We start from the raw sequence: 26024 nt of genomic DNA on the forward strand, positions 1-26024 counted from the left end.
GCAAAAAAACTTCAGGACCAGACTTCAACGAGAAACTGCTGAGCTTCAGTTCATTTGCAAATTTGACACCATCAGCTCAGGATTTAACAAAGACTGTGACCGGCTAGCCAACTACAAAAGTTTCTCCTCCCTTGGTGTTCACACCTCAACTGCTAGAAGAGGGCCTCATCCTCCCTGATTGAACTAATCTCGTTATCCCCAGCCTGATTCTTGCTTGCATATTTATACCTGCCTCTGGAAATTTCTACTACATGCATCCGACAAAGTTGGTATTCACCCACGAGAGCTTATGCTCCAATACGTCTCTTAGTCTATAAGGTGCCACAGGACTCCTTGCCACTTTTACAGATCCAGACTAACACAGCTACTCCTCTGATGCCTGATTACTGAGGAAGCAGTGATAATTGTGCAGGCCTTGCTGGTCATAGATTCATTATGCTTGGCAACAGATTATTATATTTGAAGTCTTGTGAACTGCAGCTGCCTGGAGATGAATTTTGCGTAAAGGGGATGTGGAAATACAGCATATGCAGTCACGTACATACTTGAATAACTATTCACATGTGGTTTTTTTCATTACACACACATCTATGTTTCAGAACTGGTGTCTGGATGTTTATTTTCACTTAAAAATGGCTAGTTCTCTCTGAGGGATAGTCCTCAGTAACCTTCTGAAAAACATTTGAAACAACAAAGTTACAAGTAATTCATATTTAGCTTTCATGTACATATAGTAGAAAATATCTTTCTAGTTTTAGGTTTCACAGTTGCCTGCTGTGTAACTCCACAGTTCCATGTCGGTGCAGTACTCTGACAATTTATTTTTTGAGCACCTGGTGAAGTGCTGCAGTTTAAATACTAGTTCCAGCCATCAGAGGGTTCAATTTTGAAACAAGAATGTCTTCTCAAAAGCCAGATCAGGCTGTGGGGTAAGGATGTGCAGTAACCACGGCCTAACGTTGTGGACCAATCCTGTCTCATTGTTTGCTAGTACAGTGTCGCCCACTCTGTCTAGATCCGTCTGTTGTCTCTTTATAGTTAGGCTGTAAGCTCCTGGGAGCAGGGACCATCTTTTTGTAGGGCTCCTAGCAGTACAGGGTCTGGGTCCAGGACCAGACAATGCGACAGTAACACAGCTACACTACCGTGCTATGAACAAGGTAGGGAAGTGCCCTGCTGCAGATTGCACCGGCTGTAAAACCGCACTGTGCGTTGAACACGGTCACGCCCCAGGACCGGGGGCAAACCTGCAGCTCCCTTCGTCCTCCGCCTGGTGCGGCCGGTGTGCACCCACCATTTTGCATGAAGCGTGGGCCCTGCAGTTAATTTCCAGGTTTTAAAGAGAGATGAGGTGAGGGGGGAATGTAAAAGAACAACTACAGCGTGTCTCCCCGGCGCTCAGGGCAGCGTCAGGACCCCGCCCCCGCTGAGCAGAAACACCCGCCGCTCTAACTCCTCAGAAGCGCTTCAGCGGCTCCCTGAGCGCTGTGTGCCTCCTACACGCCAGGGGGCGCTGCAGATACTGAGCGACGGAGGCAACAGGGGACGCCGCCGGCGCTACACATAGCCCTCGGACGAGTTGCTTCCTCTCTGCTCTCCCCGCCCTCCATTGGCTTCGCGCTTTGGCCCTCGCGCTTCGCCGTTTCTAACAACGCATAACGCTCAGGGCGCTAGTGGCACGCGGGGCCCAGCGCGTTGAGGGGTGAGAGCCTGGCGGAGCGGGAGGGTCTGAGGAGGTGTTTCCCCCGGAGGGGGGAATGGGGCAAGGCCCGAGCCTGAAGGAGGCCGGGGGAGTGAGGAACGCGTAGGGCCGCCCGCGGCTCACGCTCTCCTTCTGCCCCGCCCGCAGCGGGGGCCGAGGCGGCGATGTCTGAAGATGCTGGAAGCGGCGGCGACTCCCTCCAGGACCGGGGCCCGGACTCGGGCCGCAGCCACCGCCAGCCTTTCCCGTCCACCTCTCGCAACGGGGCCGTGCCCGAGCACCAGCAGCGCAGGCTGGCGGGAGGCCCAGGCCGTCAGGGCCCCCCGGAGGCTGCGAACGAAGCGGGTGACGGGGAGGAAGAGGAGTCGGAAGAGGAGTCCGGGCAGGGCAGCGAGAGAGCCGAGCCCGATGAGGACCACACGGACAGGAGGATGCTGCGGCAGCAGTATCGTCAGCTGATCAACAGAGTGCAGCGTAAGCCTGGGGATCGCCCCGGCCCTGGGGTCCGGGAGGGTGATCTGTGTTCGTACGGGGCTGGCACAGTGCGGTCCTGGGCAGTGGCTGGTGCTCCTGGGCGCTAGGGTAATACAAATAGTAACAATGATAGCGCTGGGGTCTCTCTGCAGCAGCCAGAGACTTAGCGCTGCCGCAGAGCTGCAGCTGTCTCTGTCGTGCTTGCTGCAGCTGCAGGAGACTACTCCGCCCAGGACAAACGGCGTGTGCCCTACCCACTGGGAGGCTTATCGAGAGCTAGGGCTGAAGCTGGTGCTGGTCTTCGGATGATGGAGACTAACGTCATAGCAGAATTCGTCCTCTCCAGAGGGAAAACACTTTACCAGGTTCTTTAAAGGATTGTCTCTCCTCCTGAATTGTATGAGTGAGCATTGCCAAATTTTGGGCACTTAAGTGGTTTAACTTTCATAGGTGCTGGATAACCAGACAATTTGTTGCAGGAGTTGAGGGTGTTTGACATTTCTGAAATTTAGGCACCCAAATCTTTATTTAACATCTCGTTTTAGGCATCCAAGTTTGAAAATTTTGCTGTAAATGTGTTGCATCCTTTTTTGCTGCCAAGGCCCAATTGAGGGAGGCATACAGACTAACATGGCTGCTACTCTGATACCAGTATAAATTAAGCAATTTGAGGTGATGGCCTATTTAGTAGACTTTTATCTTTGAATTAAAAATAACTTTTGTCATCACATTTTTAATGTTAAAATGTAGAAGGGTAGCTGGTCAGTGACATGAGACGTTTAGTAATCACTATGTGGTCACCATAATTCCATATAAAACTGTATTAAAGCAATGTTAAGACTTCGTGCTTTATGACTTTTGGGATGAGATATGGAAAGTCCTTATCAGTATACAGCAATGCAGTGCACAGATGAAGATATCGTATTTTTACCAGAAAGAACAGAAGAATCATAGCCAGAATAGACCTAAACCAGAACGCTATCCTACAATTTGCAAAAGGGTCCATGGGGTTTTCAGTGATCACCAGTAGTTATGACCTGTATTTTACCTCTATGATCTCTTTCCCCTATGTGAACAGTCATCAGTGATGTCCCTTTGTCACTATTCTTCTGACTTGTAAGAGTGCTTGACTACTAAGTCATCAATAACAATTCCAGCAGCACCTGGTATTTTTTGTCTTTTTTTTGTTTTTGTTCCCCCTGCCCCCCGCTCCTAATTCCCCCGGAAATCTTCCATCTCATTCTGACTTGCTTAATTTACATGATTTTTACATGAAATTGCAACTCAGTTTTAGAATAACTCAACTAGTGTTATAAGATGTTTAATAATACACTTATCAAGAAAAACACCAGCGCTTTGGAAAAGTGTATCAAGAGCTGGATGCATGTGCTCAAACCACTTGAACACTATGATGCTGTGAGTAGTCATATGGAATCAGGCATTAAATATTCCCATTGTGTCGATGTTTATTAATCTAAATAAATGTAGTTTTGTTTTAACCTAGTGATGTCTAGAAATGAAACAACCTTTATTATTATTATATGTATTATTGTATAGTGTTTAGGAGCCTTAGTCAAGACCATGATCCCATTATGCTGTACAACCTTGCATGTTTTTATAGAGGTCCCTAATTGGTGATCTTTAAATGTGTAAGACAAATGACGTATGGCAGAACTCTCATGAGCTCTGGTAACTACTTTGACTTAGAACAGGATATTTTAATTGGAATGATCAGCAAATTACATATAAGATTGAGATCTACTTTTTAAAAATGTGCACATGCCAGAAATATACTGTGGATGGTTTGTAATCACTTTAGGGCTTGTGGGGGAAATCCTAGCTTTTGCATTTCTGAGTCTCATTCTATAAATGGGAACTCTTTTTATTGAAACATTCATTTTACAGTACTGAAATAGTCCTACTATCTGCAGTGACAAGTGCTACTGTTTTGATCTGCAAATACTTAAATGCTTAGCAGTAAACATGCGAATAGTCCCATTGATTTCAGTGGGACTACCCGTATGCTTAAAGTTAAGCATGGGCATAAACGTTTGCAGGATCAGGGCCTACATAAATGCTCACTGTAAAAAGTACTATAAACAGATTTGGAGTACTTTGAATTTGGTGAGATTTAGTGTCAAGCACTGTTAGCTACTTATGGTTAAGGCTATAGGTGTTTATTTTTTGATGTGTACATGTTTAATTTAAGATTTCATTTATTTGTTGTTTTCTTTTTTCCCAGAGAATCGTGAGGATATGCTGAGTTCAAAAAGCAATAGTTTGACAGATGCACTACAAGAAGCCAATAAATTGTTCAGTGGAGGTAAAGTTAATCCCACAGTCTATTTCAGAAATTTTTGCTTTGAACCTCAAAGCTATTGATGTGATACTCAAAATAAAAAAATTTATGGGAATCAAATTCAGGTCCAAGTATTATATGAAAACACTAAAATATAGCAGTACAGTTCTTTAATAAATTGAAATGAAGATGGAACTGCTTGAGCAGGCCTCACTACACTTAAAAAAAGGCAACAAACAAAGCAGCCAGGAAACTCCCCTTTAATAAATTTAGGTTTATAGCTAAAAACACAACAGTTTATTTATACTTCTGTATCTTGGCTTTGCAGTGCAACAGGAGTGAAAAAATAGTGTAAAAACTAATGTTGTTTAAGTAAATAGATTCAGTATGCTATATTTGGAAAGAGCAAATATATTGCGGAAGAAAATGTAATTTTACTTTAATGATAGCTTGACAGTGTTTCATGCTTCCTATTGGCAATGATTGCTATTGGCAAATAGCAAACGTTTTCTTTTAGAGCAGTCTGTACAATAAAAGGAATGGTTTGATCTTCAAAAATTGACTTACAAAGCACATTAGCTCCGATTTTAGAGTTAGTGTAGTGTATACTTTATCACATTTAGACAATTGTATTTTGCTAACATACATCTCTTTCTTTTTCCATAACAGTTTCCCAGGCAAGGGAGGCTGCTCTGGATGCCCAGTTCCTTGTTTTGGCATCAAATCTAGGAAAGGAGAAAGCAAATGAGTTACACTCTGAAATGACAGTATTTGACTTGCCAGCGTTTGCTGAAGATTTAGTAAGTTAAAAACTGCTGACTTGTTAAAATGTGGCTTGAGATTGCCCTATATGTAATAGAAGGGGAAAAGAAACTGGGGTTTGAAGATTTCAGACAAAACACTGCTCTTGCATTAAAACTTAGCATAATTTCTATGAGGTTCTTTAACTTTTTTTGCAAGCAGTCTAGAAGTTTATTCTAACTTTCTGCTCAATCTACAGTAGTTGTTTTAAAGGCTACATTTAGAATCTCCAGTTTTAATAAAGGAAATGTAGCTATACAAATTTAGACTCCAAATGTTACAGGATCAGCGTCTTACTGCATCAAATGATATTTCACAGCAGTAAATTGAATGAGGTTCTTTACAATAGTGTATTTAGTAAAGAAAAGAAATCTGCTGTTTGGTTTTGAAAAGCTATACCTTCAAAACAGCAATGTTTGCTGTTTTTTTTCTATTACATGCACTAATTCCTATTTTAACCAAAGCTGTGATTTTCAGTGGGACTTTGATATCTGAATCTTTTTGGCAGTTTTGAAGATCTTCTGTTTTATTTCTTGATACTCTGGCTAAAAAGTGCCAGTTTGTGCTGACATTGGAGCAAAAGCCAATTTCATCTTCTCATTATAAGCTGTTACAGTAGCCTAATGAGGAGTTGCAACTTTTTGTCAAAGGTGTAGCTTTGTTGTACAAGAGAATTAGGTTCCATTGCTTATTATTGGCTAAAGGGGGAAGAGGCATGTGATGTTTATACGGTACTTGAAATGTGTTCAGTTGTCCCAAAAATGTGGTATGTTCAGAAACTGTGTGCTTTTAATTGCATTGTAAAGTTAAGAAACAGTAACTTCCACACTTGCTGGCATAGTGGTCATGGATTGTATGAAGGCAGAGGCTAAACTGTACTCTCATTCTTAGATAAACTTGTCTTTGCATAGCTATAACACGCACTGGGCAATGGAAGAAAGCTTGCAAATGAATAGAGGACTTGTGTTGTCTTTCTAGCACCATTCATAACCATCCATTTGCATAGATATTTAGTTTATGGGTAAAAATACAGGTATCTGAAGTTATAACTGGCAACTGAACTTCTGGAGAACATCTGATAAGTAAGATAGTAGATAGCACAGCATCACTCTTTGCTGCTATGCAGGAGGACACTTCAATTCCTGTCCTCTGAAATGCAGGAAAGCTGTCATGTTGAAGACAGCCGTGAGGCAGTGTCTCTTTAAACAGCCTCGTGCTGGCAGTCTGAAAAAGAGAATTGATAACTGCCTTAGGTCCCATTGATTTCAGTGGAACTACTCACAAACTGGTCATAACTTTTTGCCTAAATCTTAGCAGAATCGGGGCTACAGGTCCCAGTTCTGCAATAAACTCTGTTCAGGCAGATGCCTATACCCACGTAGATGTCTGACTTCAGTGGGGCTCCCATAGGGCTGAATGGGCTACCTGTGTAGAGCTTGTTGCAGGATTGAGGCCTAAAAATTATACAGTGGGGGTGAGGATAGACAAATGAGAAACTATAATTAAGAGAAACTGCTATGTTCCAAGAAGGAACATAACAGTTTCTTTTTTTGTGATAAGACCAGTAAGATGTTGGACCAAGACCAATCATTCTTTCATATAATATTTAGTGAATTATTGTATAATTTTTAAAATGTGGATTTTTTTCCTTTTTAGTACAATTTGGGAAGAAATATCTAAATATTGGAATTTTTGTTTCAGTAGCAATTGACGACAGTGTGTGATTCTTTCATTAGGTAATTCATGTTTCTATAGTTGACTTTAACTTATGTTCTTTTTTGTTTTTTTTACTCTAATTGGAAAAAAAGTAAGCGATTCTTGCAGTATTCAAGTAGGGTATACATTATAATGCAATATGTTAGAAATAAGCAGCCATTGACTTTGCTTTAAGTGAAATTGAGATGCAATATCTTCCCCCCCTCCCCCCTTCAATAGCTAACATTTATGGGCCTAAATCGTCTAGAAGGAGAAGAAAATGATAGTGATGATGAGAGCATTGCTCATGGATTTTTACCTAATAATGCCTGGCATAAACTGGGAGCAGAAGCAGAAAGATATTTCAGAAGATCTCCTTCTTTTCACTACATGTAAGTATATTCAAGGAAAATGATCATGTATGCTGAAGTGCAACATGGCCTAATTCAAGTTAGTTTTCAAAAGGACTGACCCTTACATTATCAATGTTTAGGTAGTGCACTGTATTTGAGAGAAGAGATTAACTTGGGAGTCTGGCTGCAGTCCACAGCAGAGGTCTCTCTTGGCATTGCAGTTGCGTCACTGCACACTGAGTTGTGCCCTTCTCCCACCTAGATGAACTCATGTTCACCCAGGCATTTCAGATAACATTGTCGTTTCGGAGTCTGGTTTATGAATTAGTAACACAAAATGAACATAAACCATTTTTTCGCTCTTCTGAAGCAAACAGTTCTTCCACTGGACAGTAAGATGTCAAAATTTCCTTTACCTAGTCTTTTCTGCCCTACAGTGCCATCCTCTGAAAACATTCCTTCTGCCCTTGTAATATTTTCCATTTTCCTCATCTGGGAGGCACAGCCAAAGTCACAGGAGAGTCCTCCTCTCCTCCTTAGGCCTTCCCCAGGCCCGGTAAAGCACTTTGTGGGCTTTGCTCCCAGACCTCCTACCTGATTGTGTGTCTATCCTGATCTGTCTCCCTGAGCACCATGTAATCCTCTGCAGGATTCTGTAGTTTGAGAGCTTCCCAGTATTTCCTGCTTTTCTCAGCTCTTTCCTAGGAAACAATCTGAATCCTGGAAATCATCCCCACACTTCTCCTTTCCTGGCTCTACTGCAGGAGAGGCTTTCTGCTCCATGCAAGTTTTCCTCTGTGTGAAGAGGCACTCTTATGAGGTGCTGCCTCCAGGCTGCCGTCAAATGATCCTTGGTTACCTGACTCAGGCCCAGAAGCCCGGCATTAACTTCAGACAGTCCCAGCTCACCCTGTGATAGATCCCAATTTAAATGAAAAAGATCAGTTTGGTCATCCTGTCCCTGCTAATGCAGTTTTTCCCCCCTACCAGTAGAATTTCAACTCTGATAAAAGACTGAAGTATTTGGAGGCCTCAACCAGCTATACCACTTGTACTACAAGTAACTGTTGCAAGTGGTTGTAAAGATGATCATATGGTCTAACACACTGGATTGTAATAACAGATGATTGATATGTTAGGAAGACTAGTAGCTAGTTTACTGTTGTAATCTCAGATAGTTTTTGTGTTTTAAAAGTACCAACAAAGTGCTGAGGGTAATTTTATTCAAACATTATACTGGAAATGAACAAAGATATTGAATGGAAGAAAGTCTAACTTTGATTTCTCTCTAAATAGTTGAGTCTGGACCTTTAGCTAAACCCTTCTTTTATAGAAGTTTAGGTTTCCTATGGCAAAGTGTGAATATTGACAAAGTACTGAATTTTTGGTATCTATTAAAGTGCCCTGAATTAGAACCCATGTTTTAAGAAATTAGATCTATATCCATTTTTTCAGTCCATTGAACATACTATGCCCTATTCTGAGAGTTTTGTTTCCAAATGAGAAGTTAACATGTTCATAGCTACAGGCCTACAATTGTAAAAATTAAACAAATGATCAGAGAAAAAATATAAAATTAGACTATTTTCAGAAAAAGAAGCATGGACTACCCCAAAAGCTCAGTTTACAGAAGATATAAATTCAGTGTTACCAGTTAATATAAAAAATGTCATGTCTCTATGACAAATAGATTTTAATTTATTTTACTAAAAAAAACTTGGAATAAAATAATGCATTTAACATTGTATTGATTTATACTGTTACAAAGCTGATTGCAAATTGTAATTCACAGAATCATTAGTGGTGACAGTTTAGAGGAATCATAGTATATATTAGAAGCTTCATGTTCAGTTTCCTAGCATTATTTTCCATCGTAACCCAGCAAACAAACTGCTCAGTATATTCTCTAGTCAAGTAGTTTACATACATTCATGCTACTTTTCTACTTGGGTTAGGTTGGGATCTTTCAAGGCTGATCCTCCTGTACCAAGGCAACGGATTGAGAGGCAGAAAAGGAAAGCAGGAACAGAAGAAAAAAGGGCAATGCCTGCTCAGGTTTGTAAAGTAATATTTTTAATAATCATTTTTGACAGCATAGCTATCCTAAGTCACTTTTTTAGTTTGTGAATTATCTGTTTTCTCTACCACTATGGCTGCACTTAAAACACTATAGTGGCACAGCTGCAGTGGTGAGGGATTCTCCCGTTGCTGTAGTTAATCCACCTGCCAGAGAGGTGGTAGTTAGGTTCATGGAAGAATCTTTCCGATGACCTTGTGCTGTCTACAACAGGGGTTAGGTCGTCTTAACTACATCTCTCAGGGTTGTGGATTTTTCACAACTTTGGGAGACTTAGGTGATGTGGTCCAAGTAGGAGATGCCCAGGATTTTACAGAAATATCTCATCTCTGCTACCTGTATTTTCTGTTCAAGTTCTGCGGTAACGTTCCGTGTCTCGCGCACACATACTGAAAAATGGATATGACCAATGCGTGCAGCAGTTTCGGTTTGGATTCCAGGGAGATGTTCTTATTCCTCCAAATTGGCTTTTGTTTTGCCACTGCTGCTTTAGTATGCCACTCTTTATTATAGATAAGACAGATCTGCAAAATCACATTATGTCATTAATATCCTGTTAGGAGTAATTTCAAATCTGTCATGACTTTTCTTAAGTAAATGTCGGGCCGCCTTATCAATATAGGTCAAAGAAAACCTTAAGTAACTGTCCATTTTAGTAATAACAAGCCCCCCAACCCCCCAACCTGATTTTAAGGTTTTAGAAGTTTATGCACCAGCAGAATCCTCCCAATTCCTCACAACTAGGAAAAACAAATGGGCCTTACAATAAGTCCTGGAAATTGATAAACTGGAACTCTTGAGCTGGATTGGAAGAGGGGGAGTAAGTTTCCAAAGCAGCGGCCAACTGTCTCCTTTCTTAAATAAGTGGGGCTGCAGTTCAGGTGCCACTGTGCATGGCAGATGTGGCAAAGAGAGAAAGGTAGTCTTTCAGATAAATAGATTCCAGGCATTTGACATAGTCAAGTATGTTATGCATATTATGTTCCATGCAGCAGCCTTTTATTACTCTGTCTTCTGTTTTTTATAGCCAAATGCAACAATTCAGAGCTGATGTTTTCTTTCTGCTTAGTACTAAAACTTGTCACTAAAAGAATATGATTAAAAAAATGTAGAAAAGTGTTTTTTTCTCTGTAATGTTGGCTTACAGGAGGATAGATGCATGATTCTTGATATTTTTTTTCAGTTGAAGAAAATGGAGGAGTCTCATCAGGAAGCCACAGAAAAAGAAGTAGAGAGGATCTTGGGATTGTTGCAGAGCTATTTTCAAGATGATCGTAAGTGTGCCTCCAGTTTAGCTAAAATTTGCACTAAACAGGGAGGTGTAATATGCTATATAGATTACACTTTGGAAGCTAGGGAAGGAAACTCAGTTACTACATTAGTCATTAATGGGGTCTAGAATCCAAGGTCCCAGTGTGTCCTCCTTTGCTGATGAGGAGGTTAGGCTTGTAGACTTGAACTCTGGCCACATTCTAAATTCTGTCTCTGTGCGGTCTCCACAGCGATTGTAGTGCATTTATGGCCTGCAATTGCAGCATTTAGCCTGAGGAGCTATTGTTTCTCTCTCTGCAGACTCAGAAAAACATGGTTTCGGTTGACATTTGGAACAATAAGGACTAGAAACTTGATATTTTTAAATGTAAGCTTGGGTTCTGCTGAAACTGATGGAGGCTGTTCGAGAAATATGACAGTGAACCAGTTCAACTAATCTCTTGACTCTAGTCAAAAATAGGGGAATTAGAAAGGTTCTTTTAGTCCTTTTTTTTTTTTTTTAAACAAGTAACTGTGACAGCAGCCAGCTATCATCTAACTGATGATATTGCACGAAGTTAATTGAGCACAAATGACGCAAACAGTTGTGAGACCTCATCCACAATAAGTTTTTGAGCGGACATTAATTTGGGCTCTACTTGAATTTCATCCAGCATCACTTATGAGATTTTGGATGTGTTGAGACAACTTTTTTTCCATGACTTGTGTATTGTCTTGGCTAGTGAAAGCCAGTGGGGGAAAAACTGAATCCTTCACAGATGGGAATTTACAGTCCCTCTGTTAAGGGAGGACAAAATTCCAGTTCGCCTTAAGGAAGTGTGTTTCGTGGAGCCTGTGTTCTAGAAACTAGTCCTTGGTGTTGAGAGTCTATTCATTATCAAACTGTATTTAATCTTTCATTTTTGGTTAAGATTATTATTATTTGGATTGTTATGATGTGACAGTTTTCACAGCATATGGATTTCTTTGACGTATAGTAACTCCTCACTTAATGTTGCACTTATGTTCCTGAAAAATGCTACTTTAAGTGAAACGATGTTAAGTGAATCCAATTTCCTCATAAGAATGAATGTTAGCGGGGGGTTAGGTTCCAGGAAAAAAATTTTCGCCAGACAAAAGACTATATTTTTTACACACACAGAATAGAAGTTTTAAATAATTTAATACTGTACACAGCAATGATGATTGTGAAGCTTGGTTGAGGTGGTGAAGTCAGAGGATGGAAGAGGATGGGATATTTCCTAGGGAATACCTTACTGTTAAATGACCAGTTTCAGATTAGCAGCCGTGTTAGTCTGTATTCACAAAAAGAAAAGGACGACTTGTGGCACCCTAAAGACTAACCAATTTATTTGAGCATAAGCTTTTGTGAGCTACAGCTCACTTCATTGGATGCATTCAGTGGAAAATACTGAGTGGAGAGATTTATATACATAGAGAACATGAAACAGTCGGTGTTACCATACACACTGTAACGAGAGTGATCACTTAAAGTGAGCTATTACCAGCAGGAGAGCGCGGGGGGGAAAAAACCTTTTGTAGTGATAATCAAGGTGGGCCATTTCCAGCAGTTCACAAGAACGTCTGAGGAACAGTGGGAGGTTGAGGGGGGGAATAAACATGGGGAAATAGTTTTACTTTGTGTAATGACCCATCCACTCCCAGTCTCTATTCAAGCCTAAGTTAATTGTATCCAGTTTGCAAATTAATTCCAATTCAGCAGTCTCTCGTTGGAGTCTGTTTTTGAAGTTGGTTTTTTTTTTTTTTTTTTAAGAATTGCCACTTTCAGGTCTGTAATCGAGTCACCAGAGAAATTGAAGTGTTCTCCGACAGGTTTTTGAATGTTATAATTCTTGACGTCTGATTTGTGTCCATTTATTCTTTTACGTAGAGTTTGACCAATGTACATGGCAGAGGGGCATTGCTGGCACATGATGGCATATAGCACATTGGTAGATGTGCAGGTGAACGAGCCTCTGATAGTGTGGCTGATGTGATTAGCCCTATGGTGGTGTCCCCTGAATAGATATGTGGACGCAGTCAGCAACGGGCTTTGTTGCAAGGATAGGTTCCTGGGTTAGTGGTTCTGTTGTGTGTTTGAGTGGACAGCCCCCCAACCTGAAGCAAATCCTCACCAGCAACCACACAACAGAACCACTAACCCAGGAACCTCTCCTTGCAACAAAGCCTGTTGCCGACTGCGTCCACATATCTATTCAGGGGACACCACCATAGGGCCTAATAAATGATTTAAATAACTAGGGCTGCATCTTACAATCTGTCTAGTCAGGAGGTTGCAACCTTCTGTGATTTATACAGACCTTTCTATTGTGATACGTGCTTTTGTCACCTCAAGATTAAGCCGTATGCTCTCCATGGGGCTACATCTTTAGTTTGCTAAAACGGAAGCTACTGCTGAATGCAGCTCTTCACTTCTTAAGCAGGTGTCTTGCTGCAAACATGCAGTGACGGTATTTGGAATTTGTATTGGCCGCCTATTTGCTTCTGGCTGGAGATAAAGGTGGTGATTTGGACCTGAGAAGCCCTAAATGGCTTCGGCCCTGCCTGCCTTCACCTGAGATTGACACAGTTTGAGTAGTGAGGGGTGTTGAAGCTGGAGCTCACTTGGTATTTGAGAGGGCGCTATTGGCAGGGCGTTTTGAGGGCCTTTCAACTTTCCAGTTTAGTTAGCAATAATCTGAATTCGTTGATATCTAGAACCAAGAGTAATCTTAGACTTAGAAGTGTGTGTGTGTGTGGGTGATTACCAGCTCGAGGAGACATACTTGCATACATTCCCAGCTTGAGGAGACATACTCTCATCAAGCTACCATACTAAGAATAGTATTGTAGCCACAGTAGCATGGGCAGTGGTGAACTCAGGGTGACCAGCCTCACCACTGCCCTTGCTACTGTGGCTACACTACTACTTTTAGTGCACTAGCTCAATGAGAGCTAGTGTGAATATGTGTACTGGAGCTGGGAATCACCCCCAGCTCCCAGTATAGACCTAGTCTAAAAGCCTACCAGTTTAGAAGGCTAAGGTGGCTAGGGTTTGAAGGTTTTGTCAACTCAAAGGTGTGGAGTTTGTGCTTTCTGTCAAAGCAGAGATGAGGATGTTTAATATTTGTTGTGTGTTGTGCCTGGCTATTTTTTATGCTTGGAGTAAAGGGGTGCAGGCACTTTGATTGCTGGTCTCCCATTGCTGTTTTTGTTATGGATCTGTGTTTTTAATTTGTCATGCATCTAAAATCAGAGACAGGTGTGTTGGTTTTCATTTTAAATAAACAAATAGTTTGTTGAGCCACATTCTGCAGGCTCAAAGGCTAATATTTAGGGTGGGAGGTGCTGTTTTGGCTTCATTTCGTGTCTTGCTCTGGTTGCTGGGATCCCGATCAGGGTGCAGAATCCATAATTTTCAGATTTGAATGGGGAAACAGATTGTTCTCAGGTTTTTTGCATATGTAATAAATATGCTGATTGTGGACATGCTTTTGCCAGTAGTATATTAATATATTTGTATAAGAACATTTTAGTAGCATTGATCATCTATATTTAAAAAATATCTTCTCCAGCTAGACTTGCAGGGAAAACATATGTTTTAAAAAAAAAAAAAAGTCTACTTAGGATGCATAACTGGGAAACTTCTTTTAACAAGACTCCTAGGCAGAGAGAGTTCAGAGCCGTTAATTACATGTCTTTTGATCTCCTACCACCCCTTTCCTTCCTTTTTAATTCTTTCCAATGTATGGCCATTCCAACAGAGTAGGGCATGTTAGCACTTACCTTGCAGGAGTGTTCTTAATTAATGAAACAATGACAATTTTTAACTACTTTATTTCATTTCAGTGTATGTGGGGAGGTGGGATGTAGCGGGGAGAAAGGGGTAATACGCTGTGTATTAAAAAACAAAAAACAAAACCCTATTACACATTAAGAATTTGAAAATATATTAAAATTGTTTCACATAAGAACAGTTAAATATATAACAATTTGCTTAAGCCCTACATAGACTATTATATCTCTTAAATTAGCTTTTACATCTCTGCTAGCTTTATGTATACCATTTGTTTTATAACCACTGTTTTCTTATGTCTATAGCGAATATACCTATTTCCTTCTTTGATTTTGTGATTGATCCAAGTTCTTTTGCACGCACTGTGGAAAACATCTTTCATGTGTCCTTCATTATAAGGGTAAGGAGTAACTTGGTCTTCAAATCTTACTTGTATATTGGAATGATACAAGAAAACCAGAATATTTATTTGTTTTTTTATTCACTGTAATTGCAGCTGCTGTTTCCACAGTTTTAGTGAGGTGGTATATTTTTTGCTTCTGGGACAGGATGATTTGGGAATGCAGGTCTAACATTTGACACTCTGATTTGATACTGTGGAGTCCAACTCTGATTTTTTGCATTTGTGAAAATTTTATTGGCAAAGTGTTTGAAATCCCATTTTTTTCATTAGTCTAATAGAGAAGTTTTAATAGATTTGTGATCAAAGACAATAAAGCATAAATGGATTTTACATTGTCACCAGAACCCTAAGATAAAAATTGGGGTGGATTGATTTAAATTAAAGCTATATAAATCACCAATTTTAATTATAATTTCAATCAGCAATCAGGAATTTTGATCTTGTTTTGCATTTTTACTTTAGTTACTGTCTTAAAGGTTAATTCTCATTGGTCAGTAGTTGTTGCTAACAGGAGGATACACTGTAACAAATACACATCATTGCTTAAATTAAGATAGTTTAACATACATTTTTAAAATTAATTTTTACATTTGTATTGTTAGAAAATGGTGACCAATGCTTTTTTTATTTACTAGGTTGTTTCAGGCTGCATTTGGATGAAAATCTGTTTTAGTTTTTAAAAAAATTAAATAATATATTTAGCACTTTTTTGATTTTTATTTAGTTTTATTAATGTCTGTTTTGCATTTATAAGTATGGTTTATGCATTGAGCCTGGGACTTATACCCAGAAACTCCTGAGATCTAATCCTTGCTCTGACACTGACTCATTCGGTGGACTTGTCCATGTGGTTTATTGTCTGTGTAGATCAGTGGTGGGCAACCTGCGGCGCACGCAGCCTGTCAGGGTAATCCGCTGGTGGGCTGCAAGGCCGTTCGTTTACATTGGCACGGCTGCCCGCAGCTCCCAGTGGCTGCAGTTCGCCGTTGCAGGACAATGGGAGCCACAGGAAGCGGCGGCCAGCAAGTCCCTGTGGTTTGCGCCGCTTCCCGCAGTGCATCTGGTTGTGAAATCAACCATTTACCACCCGCGGAGGTGGTTTGAGGGTTTTTTTAGTGTTTGTTTGTAAATCATTTTAAAGAACTAAAATTTTGTGCAGGCACTAATTGATATACTCTTTTGCTTATATTTTTGTAAATTAATCCTCACTTAATCTGTGAAAGTGCTTTGCTCCTTTTGCCTGATTTCATACATGAAGTGTGGAGTACCAAGCATTATTCTTCTCCCGAATGACATTGTCCAGCAAGAAATAGGAATAATGCAAATGTGATAGTGTTTTTTTCCTTTGTTTTTCCTTTGAAGCGGCTGGTAAACGTATCAAGTTATCACAGTTACAGAACTGTGGAATATATTGGAATAGTAGTTGAATTGTTTTTACGCTGAGTTTTAAGGGCAAAAGCCTGTAATCGCTTAAGAAAACCGTGTTTTCCTGCGCATGTGTTTTAATGTATTTAATTCTGTAGTTGACACATTTTTAATTCCAAATCCCCTATTTTTGTATCCTTAACTTCACTTATATATTTTGCTTTGGGCTAGAATATCTCAAGTTTGTTCTCTGCCTAAAGTTTTTTTTCAGTGGTTTAAAAGTAACCAATCCAGTTCTCAAATCTTTTCAGGACTACTATGTGCTCAGATAACCTACTCTCTTAATTCAAGTTTGGCATGTATGTAATCAGTGAAAGGAATTCTTTTGAATTCAGCAAAGAAAATTTGAAAATGAATAAATGATAATGAAAACTATAACTATATTTTCAATTTAAAATGAATGTGGTGAAATGACAAAGGGAAGTGTGTCCATACTATATTCATGTTATGATTGAGATTTTACAGATACATGTTAGGAAGTTCAGTTATGTCTACCTTAGCAACTGTAAATTTGCACTCCTGTGAATATGTAGGAAGTATTTGCAAGAAGCTTAGTTATTGTTGCTCTGGTAACATAACTAAGATTCTTGATGCAAGAATATATGTACATTTCCACTAATATAGCATTACAAAGTTAGTCATATAAATAAACGAAAACTGTGTAGCCTTTTTAAAAAAAAAATTGTCGTTGTCTATTTCAATATTTTAAATCATCTGAACAGTTTTAGTTTCTGTAATTGTAAATCAAATTGTATTGCATTCTAGGATGGCTTTGCAAGAATAAAGCTGGATCAGGACAAACTGCCAGTAATAGGTAAAATACATTTAACTTTTAAAAAGACATATAAATTACTCAGGCACCAAAAGAGTTTGTGTATCTAGACGATTTATAGGTCTTTTAAGCAATAGATTTAGGACTTGTATCTCAAGACCTGACCATGACCTATTGCCTTCAGTGGGCATTGCTTCTGTTCCTAGGTGGTATCTGCTTCATAGGCCTGATCGCATAACCCTTGCTTATTTGAGTAACTGTAGGATTGGGCCATGCAACTTTCAAAGTATTGCAAACAGAGAGAAGCACTATAACTTGCATTTGTTAAATGAAGAGTCCTTTAAAGTTTACTTTAGTTTCAAACCAGTTCTGTTAGGATGCTTGACCTTTTTCTCTGCAGACAGACACAGACTGCATGGGCTTTGGTATATAGGTCACTGAAGTTGCTAAAAAGATTGCTATTAACTTCAATAGGCTGTGGAGCAGGCCCTATATGAGCTAAGAACATACATAAGAACGGCCATACTGGATCAGATCAAAAGTCCATCTAGCCCAGTAGCCTGTCTTCCGACAGTGGCCAATGCCAGGTGCCCCAGAAGGAATGAACAGAACAGATAATCATCAGGTGATCTGTCCCCTGTTGCCCATTCCCAGATTCTGGCAAAAGAAGCTAAATTCTGGCTAAAGAAGTACCTGTCCAAAAAACCCTAGAAAATAGAAGTCTAATCCAAGTGAACCTAATGGAAAGAAGTATAAATTATGGTAGGTAAAAAGTAAGATGAACATTAGGAGAGCAAAGAGAATTTGAAGAGAAAATAGTCTGCAAATAACAAAAGTCTTAAACATAATAGACAAAGCAGGAAGCCTGCAAAAGCAAAGCAGGCAGCCTGGTGTGTCTGCTAGAATGCCAAGGAAAAAAAGGGAAATTGAGGATAAGCTAAATTATTTTCTTTTTAGTTTTCACAGAGGGTAATGGGGTATATCTACCTGAGACCTTCATTTTTTAGGTAACAAAGAATTAGTCCTGGAACAAATTGATAAAGAGCAGTAAGTCACCTGGAGCAGATAGTATTAATCCAAGAGTACTGAAAGAATAAGAGAGAAGTTGACAGTGGCAAGCAAAAAATGCAATACACTAAAGTCAGCTACGGATGGCTGGAGAACTGGAGGGGAGCAGATGTCATATAAAAGGCAGTGACAGATACTTGGACTTACAGACCAGTGAGCCTTATATCAATACCAGGAAAATTGGTTAAAACAAGAATTAAGAACAGAATTATAAACACCTAGACTGTAATATTGTAGGGACAAACAAGTACATCACTTATAAAAGATAATGTGTCTAATCTAGAATTCCCTGAGCACATCATCAGTCATTAGTAAAGGATAATTAGTTGGCATGAATTGACAAAACCCTTCCTTAGAGGATACTAGGAAAACATGAGGTGTGAGGTAAAATCCTGTAATGGATTAGAAACTGCAATGTGGTGGTAATAGGTGAAGTTTTAAGATGGCAAAATATATATATTTTTGCCTGAAACAGTCTGGCAGATTTGACACAAATTCACTACCAACTACTGAAGTTAAGAGAGTGTTTACTGTTGGTTTTTTATGTAGCATCTGGTACTGGCCTGTCAGAGATGTAATAATGGACTAGATGGGCCACTAATTTGATCTGATATGGCAATTCTGATGTTCCTGAATGGTACTGTAACACCTGACATGCCTTTCTAACTGTATGGGTCCTGAAAACGTGGTATTTTGAACAGAGCCTTCACATGAAGAAGAAGGTAGAGAAAATGACCAGAATGCCCAAGTACGGAACCAAGCAGTCATATCTTTGAGCCATCAAGACTGGAAGGTACAATAGATGACACTGCCTTTTGTTTAGTTTAAATTTAAAGAGTCTCGGAGAGCTGTGCTATTCTATGATGTGAAGTCACAAAGTAATGCATCTTATGACAAGTTGTGTACACATCTTTGTATCAGTACATATTGATCATTATGGACTGTGGAAAACTAGTAGGTACAATCAGTTTCTTTCTATAGTGAGATATGGAATGGAGACTTCATTCCAGTCCATGTCACATTTATACTGCTTCCAATCTAAGGCTGTGCAGCTACAAATAACTTTCAATTACTGTACTATATAAAAGCCATGTAGATATTAGAAATCAGTCCAAATTGCTGTCTGTTTTCCTGTGTTACATGGCATTCAGTCATGGAGGGGGGGAAGGGATTTGTCTGCTATTTATCATATTCATAATTTGATTTAAAAGAATGTCCTAGGGTGCATAAGATCAGGCTTATCTAAGTTCCTGAAGGTGGTATGAAACAATGATAGTGCTCCATATGGTGAAGTGCTAATTGTAAAGCTATCACATATGCACCCACTTTTCACAGGCTGGGTGTGCAGAACTTGGTGACCTGAAGTTTAGTTTGACTAATAGACCTCAAAGTGATTTATTTTTAAATATACCTGTAGCAAAAAAAGATTTTGGGCACATGGAACTCCCATCCCTTCTCCTCCCTAAGTTGACCTAATCAGTCTAGCAAGTGCTGAAATGTGAATGCCCTGTGTATTTCTAATACAACTAATTCCTATGTGTTTAAGTAGTCATAGTAGTGTAATAAACTTTTTTTTTTTTTTTTAAATCTTACTTTCTCTGATCAGGACATTGTAGAAACTTTTGAAATCACAGAACCTATGATTCCCCCTCCTGGTGTCAGCCAAGAAAATGAAAGTAAGTATTTATTTAAATTGATTTGTCAGAAGACTTCTTCATAGTTCAAACCATACATTTTGTATGTATTTGAAAGAATTGTAGAGAAATTACCTGTAATGCTTGTTTAACCCATAGAATGTAATATGTTTAATGTAAATACTTGAAATTGCATATTTGTTTAGGGTTTTTTCCTTAAGTATACTTTAAAGACCACTTTAATTCAGGTGAATTACTCTGGATATTGCAAAGTGTTCAATTACAATGATGGGTGCTGTAGAAAAACCTGAGTGTGACTGTATTCTTTCTGGATCAAAAGTCTTTGCGTATAAATCTTTTAAACAGCAAAGAGTTGAAATATGTGTACTTGAACATTTTATGGCTGGCTAGTTGTTTGGTTCTCAGAACTTCATACTGATATTGTAAATATAATGCTGTGAATGATCATGGTTTAGTTTATATAATTTTTAATTTTAAAGAGGACAGTTGATAAGTGATAAAATATTCTAAAGGCATCTTAAAATACATCTATGGAATTTATTTTTAGGAATAGAATACATGAAGGAGCAATGATAAATGCAATGTAATAAGGTTTAGGTGATATTGAACTGTCTTTTAAAATGTCCTTTATTTCTTTTCTAGGTTAGGTGCCATGAAGGAAAAAAATGTGTGTTAAAATATTCAGATAAGTTTTATATGTATATACTGTATGATAAAATTTATTTTTGATGAGAACACTAGTTTAGTTTAAATTTGATTCTTTTTATATAACAAGCTTATTGTATCTTTTATTTATACATGTCATTTACAGTAGTAAAGGTTGTCATGATACATAAGGCATTTTCATCCTATCATGATTTTCTTTAATAAAGCCCTTCTGTAATGTTGACTGTTTTCCAAATTTTTATACAATAAATGTAGACAGGGATGGCCCAGAATACACAGACTACGTGACTGCAGCTTAAGTTCCATTTCTGGTTATTAGTGATTGTTATTGATACTCTGTACTTGATATGGAGGTGGGGTATACAGAAAATAGAAGGTGGTTTAGCACTCCTCATCGGGAGCTTTAGAAAAATGTTGGTGTCATAGTTGAAGTGGAATTAGAATGGAATGGAATATAAACACCAGAGGAAGAAACAAAACTTGCCAGATTTTGATCCTCAGTGTAGTGTCGGATGAATGCTACTCTGAAACCTGTTTAGAGGCTGTTGGTTTCAGACCTGTTGATAGTAACACTTCCCCCTCTTTTTTTTGTCTTTTTAACTTTCCTGTCTTAAGTGAGTTGACTTACGTCATGCCAATAACTTAATCAGTATTTTTCTGAAGACAGAGCTTCCTTTCTTATGAGGGATATTTTTGATGGGTTTAGATCCCCGCCCCGTCCCTTCTCCTTTCTGTTCTTTCCCACCCACTTATTGTTGCCTCTTCTGCTTTGTCTGATGCTGTTCTCCATTAGCACTCTGTTTTCCGGTGCATGATGTGCTGAAATACCTTGGCTGACATAATAACCTCCTCTGCTAGCTTAGGTAGTGTTGCCTCTGGTTTGAACATTTTAGGACAATTTATTGGCGCATTAGGCAGATTGAACTAGGCAAGGAAGGAGTTAACTCCCATGCAGGTTGAATGCAACAATTTCCTGCTTTTATCAGGGTGCTGCACTGAGGCCCTGATTCAGCAAGGCACTTCAGCAGGTGGTAAGGTCCCATTGACTGTAGTGGACTTAAGCACATATTTGAGTTATTTGCTGAATTGGGGCCTAAGTCTTGAATGGATTCACTTCAGCTACTCATTAGACAGTAGGTTTTGAATGGGACTCCAGTTCTGATGGACCTTACAAGAGAAAACTGCAAGTTTCTTGAAATGTTACACCTCTAGTGCAGTTTGCCTCCCCAATTTTTGTACAGATTCTTCCCTGGTTTTGGAAATCTTGCACTTTTTGCCACATGTTGTAATGCTCACTCATACTACACGCTGTTACAAAAAACTATGTTTTATCTGTCAGGATTTAAGCTGCACTGTAGAGTAGAGGCGAGGAGTGAGATTGATAGTGGACATTGGAAAAGAATTAAAACACAGGGAAATAAAGAGTTAAACAGGATAGTGTTTCACTCACTAACATCTGTGGGGAGGAGGGAGAGGCTGGGAAGGAGGAAAAGAATCAGAAGAAAAGGGAAATGAAATAAAGGCAAAAAGAACAAAAGTAAGGAAGAAACAGCAGTAATCACTTTCTTCTATTGAGATTTCTGTGAAATCCTTAGAACAAGAGGTGCCTTTGGTTATTTAAAAAACAAAACAAAACACCACCACCTGAGCTCATAAGTACTGACTGGCTCAAAAGGAACTGTCACCAGCTTTGTTAGACATAGTCTACCTTCAGCTACTAGTTCCTGACAGGCCAAAGCAATTGCAACATGCACATGGAGATTCTTTAAACTAATATCCAGTAAATAAACGGAGAGCTGAGAAACATTGGTTTCTGATCATGATGCCATGGTGATTATCAACTCCTTGTTTCTTCTAATCTTTATCAGGACTTTTAGTATTGAGGCAGTGGTAGAAAGGCACCTAGGAGCCTCATTCCTCAATGGAAAGAGGAGACATTACTCATTGTTGCAGTCTGTTGTTTGAACAGAAAATTGCTTCTACTCAAAACAATGACTAAGAGATCCATCCATTACCAAAGAATACCTCATCAGAAGAATTATGAGACTGAGGATGGAGCAAATCAGTTTGTTTTCAATTCTGTTCTCATAGAAGTTGGTGCCCCACAAGACCACCTCTTTGATGCCAGATGTATGAAAGATCTTAGACCATTCAAGACAATCCTCAACTCTAGAATATTAATGTATAGTTACTGTTAACCAAGGAGAGGAGATTTCATGGGTTTGAAGTGTCTGTGAATCCCAGGGAGGATGCATCTATGGACACTAAAATGTGAATGGGTAGTACTTGTAAGTCTACTCCTGACTGAAGATTGTCCTTGGTCTCCCATGATGCCAGAAAGACCCTGAACTCATCTACTCTTTAGGGGTGATACAAGAATCTCCAGCTTGCTTCCATTCACCACTGTTTTCAAGTTTCCCTGCACTTTCATTTGCATCTGATAATTCCACATAGTTGTGACTGAATGAATGTCAGTAAATTGATCAACCTTCGGTTAATAAGAATTTCCGGTCACTGCTTATTTTGTTATAGATGTAAGGAAAGGCACTTAGTATTGAAGTCCATGAAAGAGCTAGGAACTGCTGTTTATGGGGGCACTTGCATTACTGTAGGCAAATCACTTAATTTTAATTTTTGGAGGTGCCATATATGTTACTGAGGTCTCTGAAGAGAATCCTTCCCCATGTCTGTGAAAGTGAGGAAGAATGGTCTTGCAGTTAAAGCACAGGAGTGGGGCTCAACAGACTGGGTTCCATTCCTGACTCCTTGAGTAACCCTGTCAAGATTACTTAATATCTTGCTCAGTTTCTCCATCTTTATGCTGTCTTCAAGGGGCCAGCTAGCCTACTTTCCCTTTTTTGAAGTTTGGGAGAAAATTTTGGCAGATTTAGTACTGAAAACCATTTTGTGTTTAAGGCTTTAAGGGGGTCCTATAATCAAAATTGCCTTTTGCTAAAGGGGAAGAAAGTGTCGGAAAGAGACACGAGGGACACTTGCAGAAGTGGCAGGTGTGGGAGCCAGTGTTGTGCTTGATATGTTTGTAAGTGGCAGCTGTGGACCTCCTGTGAGCACAGGGAAAACTCTATAATCCCTTTCTTCCCCTATTATGGGGAACCTCCTTAGATTGCCAGGGGCCAGGAAAACAGGCATGTTCAGTGCATGCAGAGCTGAAAATGGGAAAAGGTGGTGTATGTCACAAATACTCCATGTTGGAGGGAGTGAAACTGGACATGGTCAAGCCTATATGCCTTGCAGTGAGATGAGGGAAGCTAATAGGGGGACTCTATGCTTGCACCAGGCCCATGGTGCTGCGGGAGGAGAAGAGACTAGTCCCACTTTTACAAAGGGGGGGAAAGGAGAAATTCATTTCACACAAACTTTAACCTGGAATTAAAGCTGCTTATACTCAATTGCCTCCTGTGCCCCACTTCTCCTACCTTGCCCAATATGAGTTTAATTCCAAAAACTCCAGAGTTAGAAAAGGTAGGATAGGTAGAGTACAGCCTTTTCCACACACAAAGAGCATTAGAAGGAAAAAAACCCCAACCAGGCAGCAAAAGTGTTGGAAGACTGAGGTGCAGAGTTAAGGTGATATCTTTCCCCCCCCCACCCCTCAACTCTTAAACGTTTATAAGAACAGTAAGTGAAATTTTAGGCGTACATTGATTATTTTAAGTTCATCTCTTTACAGCCCATGACTTGCTCAAAAATAGCTTTAGTAAGAGGGAAAAGCCTTTCATAATAATGGCAGAGTTCATGCCTCTAACCTTCCATGACAGACACTTTTTTATTTTGTAAGAGAGGGCTTCACTCCTTAAAATACATCTGGTAACGTATGTTCTTAAAGTGTATCCCACAATAAATATAAAAAAATATTGCTTTTATCATCCTGCATTTACTAGAATTGTGTACTAAACATTTTATTTAGGCTCCACAGCATAGGGTCTGCGTGAGTATTCGCTACCAGAGGGTTGTAGTAATGGGTTTTATGCAAAGTGCCACGGCAGGGGCAATACCTGCTTCGTTGAAAGTAATTGAACAAACAGCTTGGCGGGGCGGGGTTCTCGCGGAGAACGCTGTGTCGCCTCATCGACCCTCTACAGTCCACCCACCCAGGCTCCCAAGCGGTGAATTTTCAATCCCCGGAGCAAGTTCGTGAGGCGGAGCAGCTCCCGTGCATTGAACAGGGCGCCCGGGAGCACTACCTCACCGCAGCTATTATGCTTTATGATTCCAAACAGCGCCACGCCTGCCAACTCCCCAAATGCACGAAAAGCGTAAACCGGCTGCGTCCCGGCTGACGGCTTGTCGAATAAGGCCCGTGCACATGGCGGAGCAGCTGCGACCTTTCCCCCCCCGTGGAGGGGCGCTGCAGGGCGCAGTCCGTGGCCTGGTGTGAGCCCCCCCCCCCGTGCACGATGCACTGTACCGTAGTGGAGTACAGAGGCTGGAAGGAGGGTTACCAGTGTGGCTATTGCGCCTCTGCCCAAGGGAAAGTCTCCACTGGTAAGTAGGTATAAAGGGCTGGGCTGGAAACAAGCCCTGTAACACCGGCTCTCGCAAAGGCCGAGCAAGCAGCCCCCATCTTCAAGCACTGGTTGCCCAGGAGCCGGGCACAGCCCTCTCTGCCTGCTGCTACCTGTGGCGGAGTACACAGCACCTCCGCAAATGCCTGGGCAGAGGTCCAGCTTGCTCAACTAAAGCTGGGCACCCCGCCACCACCGGTCCGGGCCGGAGCTCTGAAATACCGCTGGGAAACTGGGACTCCCTCAGCGGCACTTGCCCTTGGTAAAGATGGCGGAGCTTGCGCCCTTCTCCTCGAGGAAGCTCCCGTGCCCTTAGTAAAGAGGACGGACCCGCCCCCTCTGTTTCTACTGGAAAACGTGTGGGCTGCCTCTAGTAAAGATGGCGGAGTTTATGACTGTTCCTTCCTGTGGGGGCGCAACCTCGCCAGGCTTGCCCATAACCAAAATGGCGACGGCGGTTGCTTCCGTGCTCCCCGGGGTCGCGAGTAGGGTTTCAGGCACGGCGCTGCCCTGAGCTGGTGGGTCACTACGGACCGTGGGGAAGATGGCGGGGGCCGACCGCTCCTCGAGCATCGTTGAGTACTTCGGGGGAGAGGCCGGCTACCGCTGCGGCTACTGCAAGAACGTGACTGGCAACCTCTCCCATGGTGCGGGCCGGGACCTCCCCGGGGGCGGGGGGGAGATGGGGGAGTTGGCGGGGGGCGGTTGTTGGAGCATTTGGACCGGTTAAAGGGGACTGAGGGGGTAGTTGGGCGGGGGGGCCGACCCGGAGGATAGCCTGTGGGGTGGGAGAGGTTGGTGGGAGGGGCTGGCTGGGGAGGGACTGATGCGGGCACTTTAGGTGAGGGGACTGGTTTGATTCAGGCTGCAGGATAGGGAGAGTTGCCACTGTGAGGGGGGCCGAGGGCGGAGAAGAGACGTCGGGACTGGGGGAGAGGGACTCGGGAGCATAGGTGCTTCTTTGTTTATTTTGAGCTGAGGGAAGTGTGGGAACCGGGGCCGTTCATAGGCTGGCTGGTGGAAGGGGTAGTTCTGAGGGT

At 40.9% G+C, this 26024-nt stretch overlaps 2 protein-coding genes across 16 annotated transcripts in view; both read left to right on the forward strand.

Annotated features, from left to right (window-relative positions):
• The first annotated feature begins 982 nt into the window (after window positions 1-982).
• On the forward strand, window positions 983-20679 carry NSMCE4A (NSE4 homolog A, SMC5-SMC6 complex component). The gene is made up of 11 exons (XM_037904829.2): window positions 983-2176; window positions 4419-4499; window positions 5145-5275; window positions 7212-7363; window positions 9280-9379; window positions 10585-10675; window positions 14775-14869; window positions 17063-17111; window positions 18839-18930; window positions 19744-19813; window positions 20435-20679. Exons 1-11 carry the CDS (start codon window positions 1867-1869, stop codon window positions 20437-20439), a joined length of 1176 nt encoding a protein of 391 aa, XP_037760757.1. The 5' UTR covers window positions 983-1866; the 3' UTR covers window positions 20440-20679.
• Window positions 20680-24523: 3844 nt separating this feature from the next.
• Window positions 24524-26024, forward strand: part of ATE1 (arginyltransferase 1) — a 202141-nt gene continuing 200640 nt past the window's right edge. For 2 of the 15 annotated variants that reach the window (XM_037904825.2, XM_037904819.2), the window contains exon 1: window positions 24524-25631. In XM_037904825.2, coding sequence (XP_037760753.1) covers window positions 25529-25631 — 103 coding nt within the window. In that variant the 5' untranslated portion in view covers window positions 24524-25528. The remainder of the gene's footprint in view (window positions 25632-26024) is intronic. The other 13 variants (XM_027826612.3, XM_027826613.3, XM_037904820.2 and 10 more) reach the window with 13 other exon arrangements.

Source organism: Chelonia mydas, chromosome 7, assembly GCF_015237465.2.
Source record: "Chelonia mydas isolate rCheMyd1 chromosome 7, rCheMyd1.pri.v2, whole genome shotgun sequence".
NCBI lineage: Eukaryota > Metazoa > Chordata > Testudines > Cheloniidae > Chelonia > Chelonia mydas.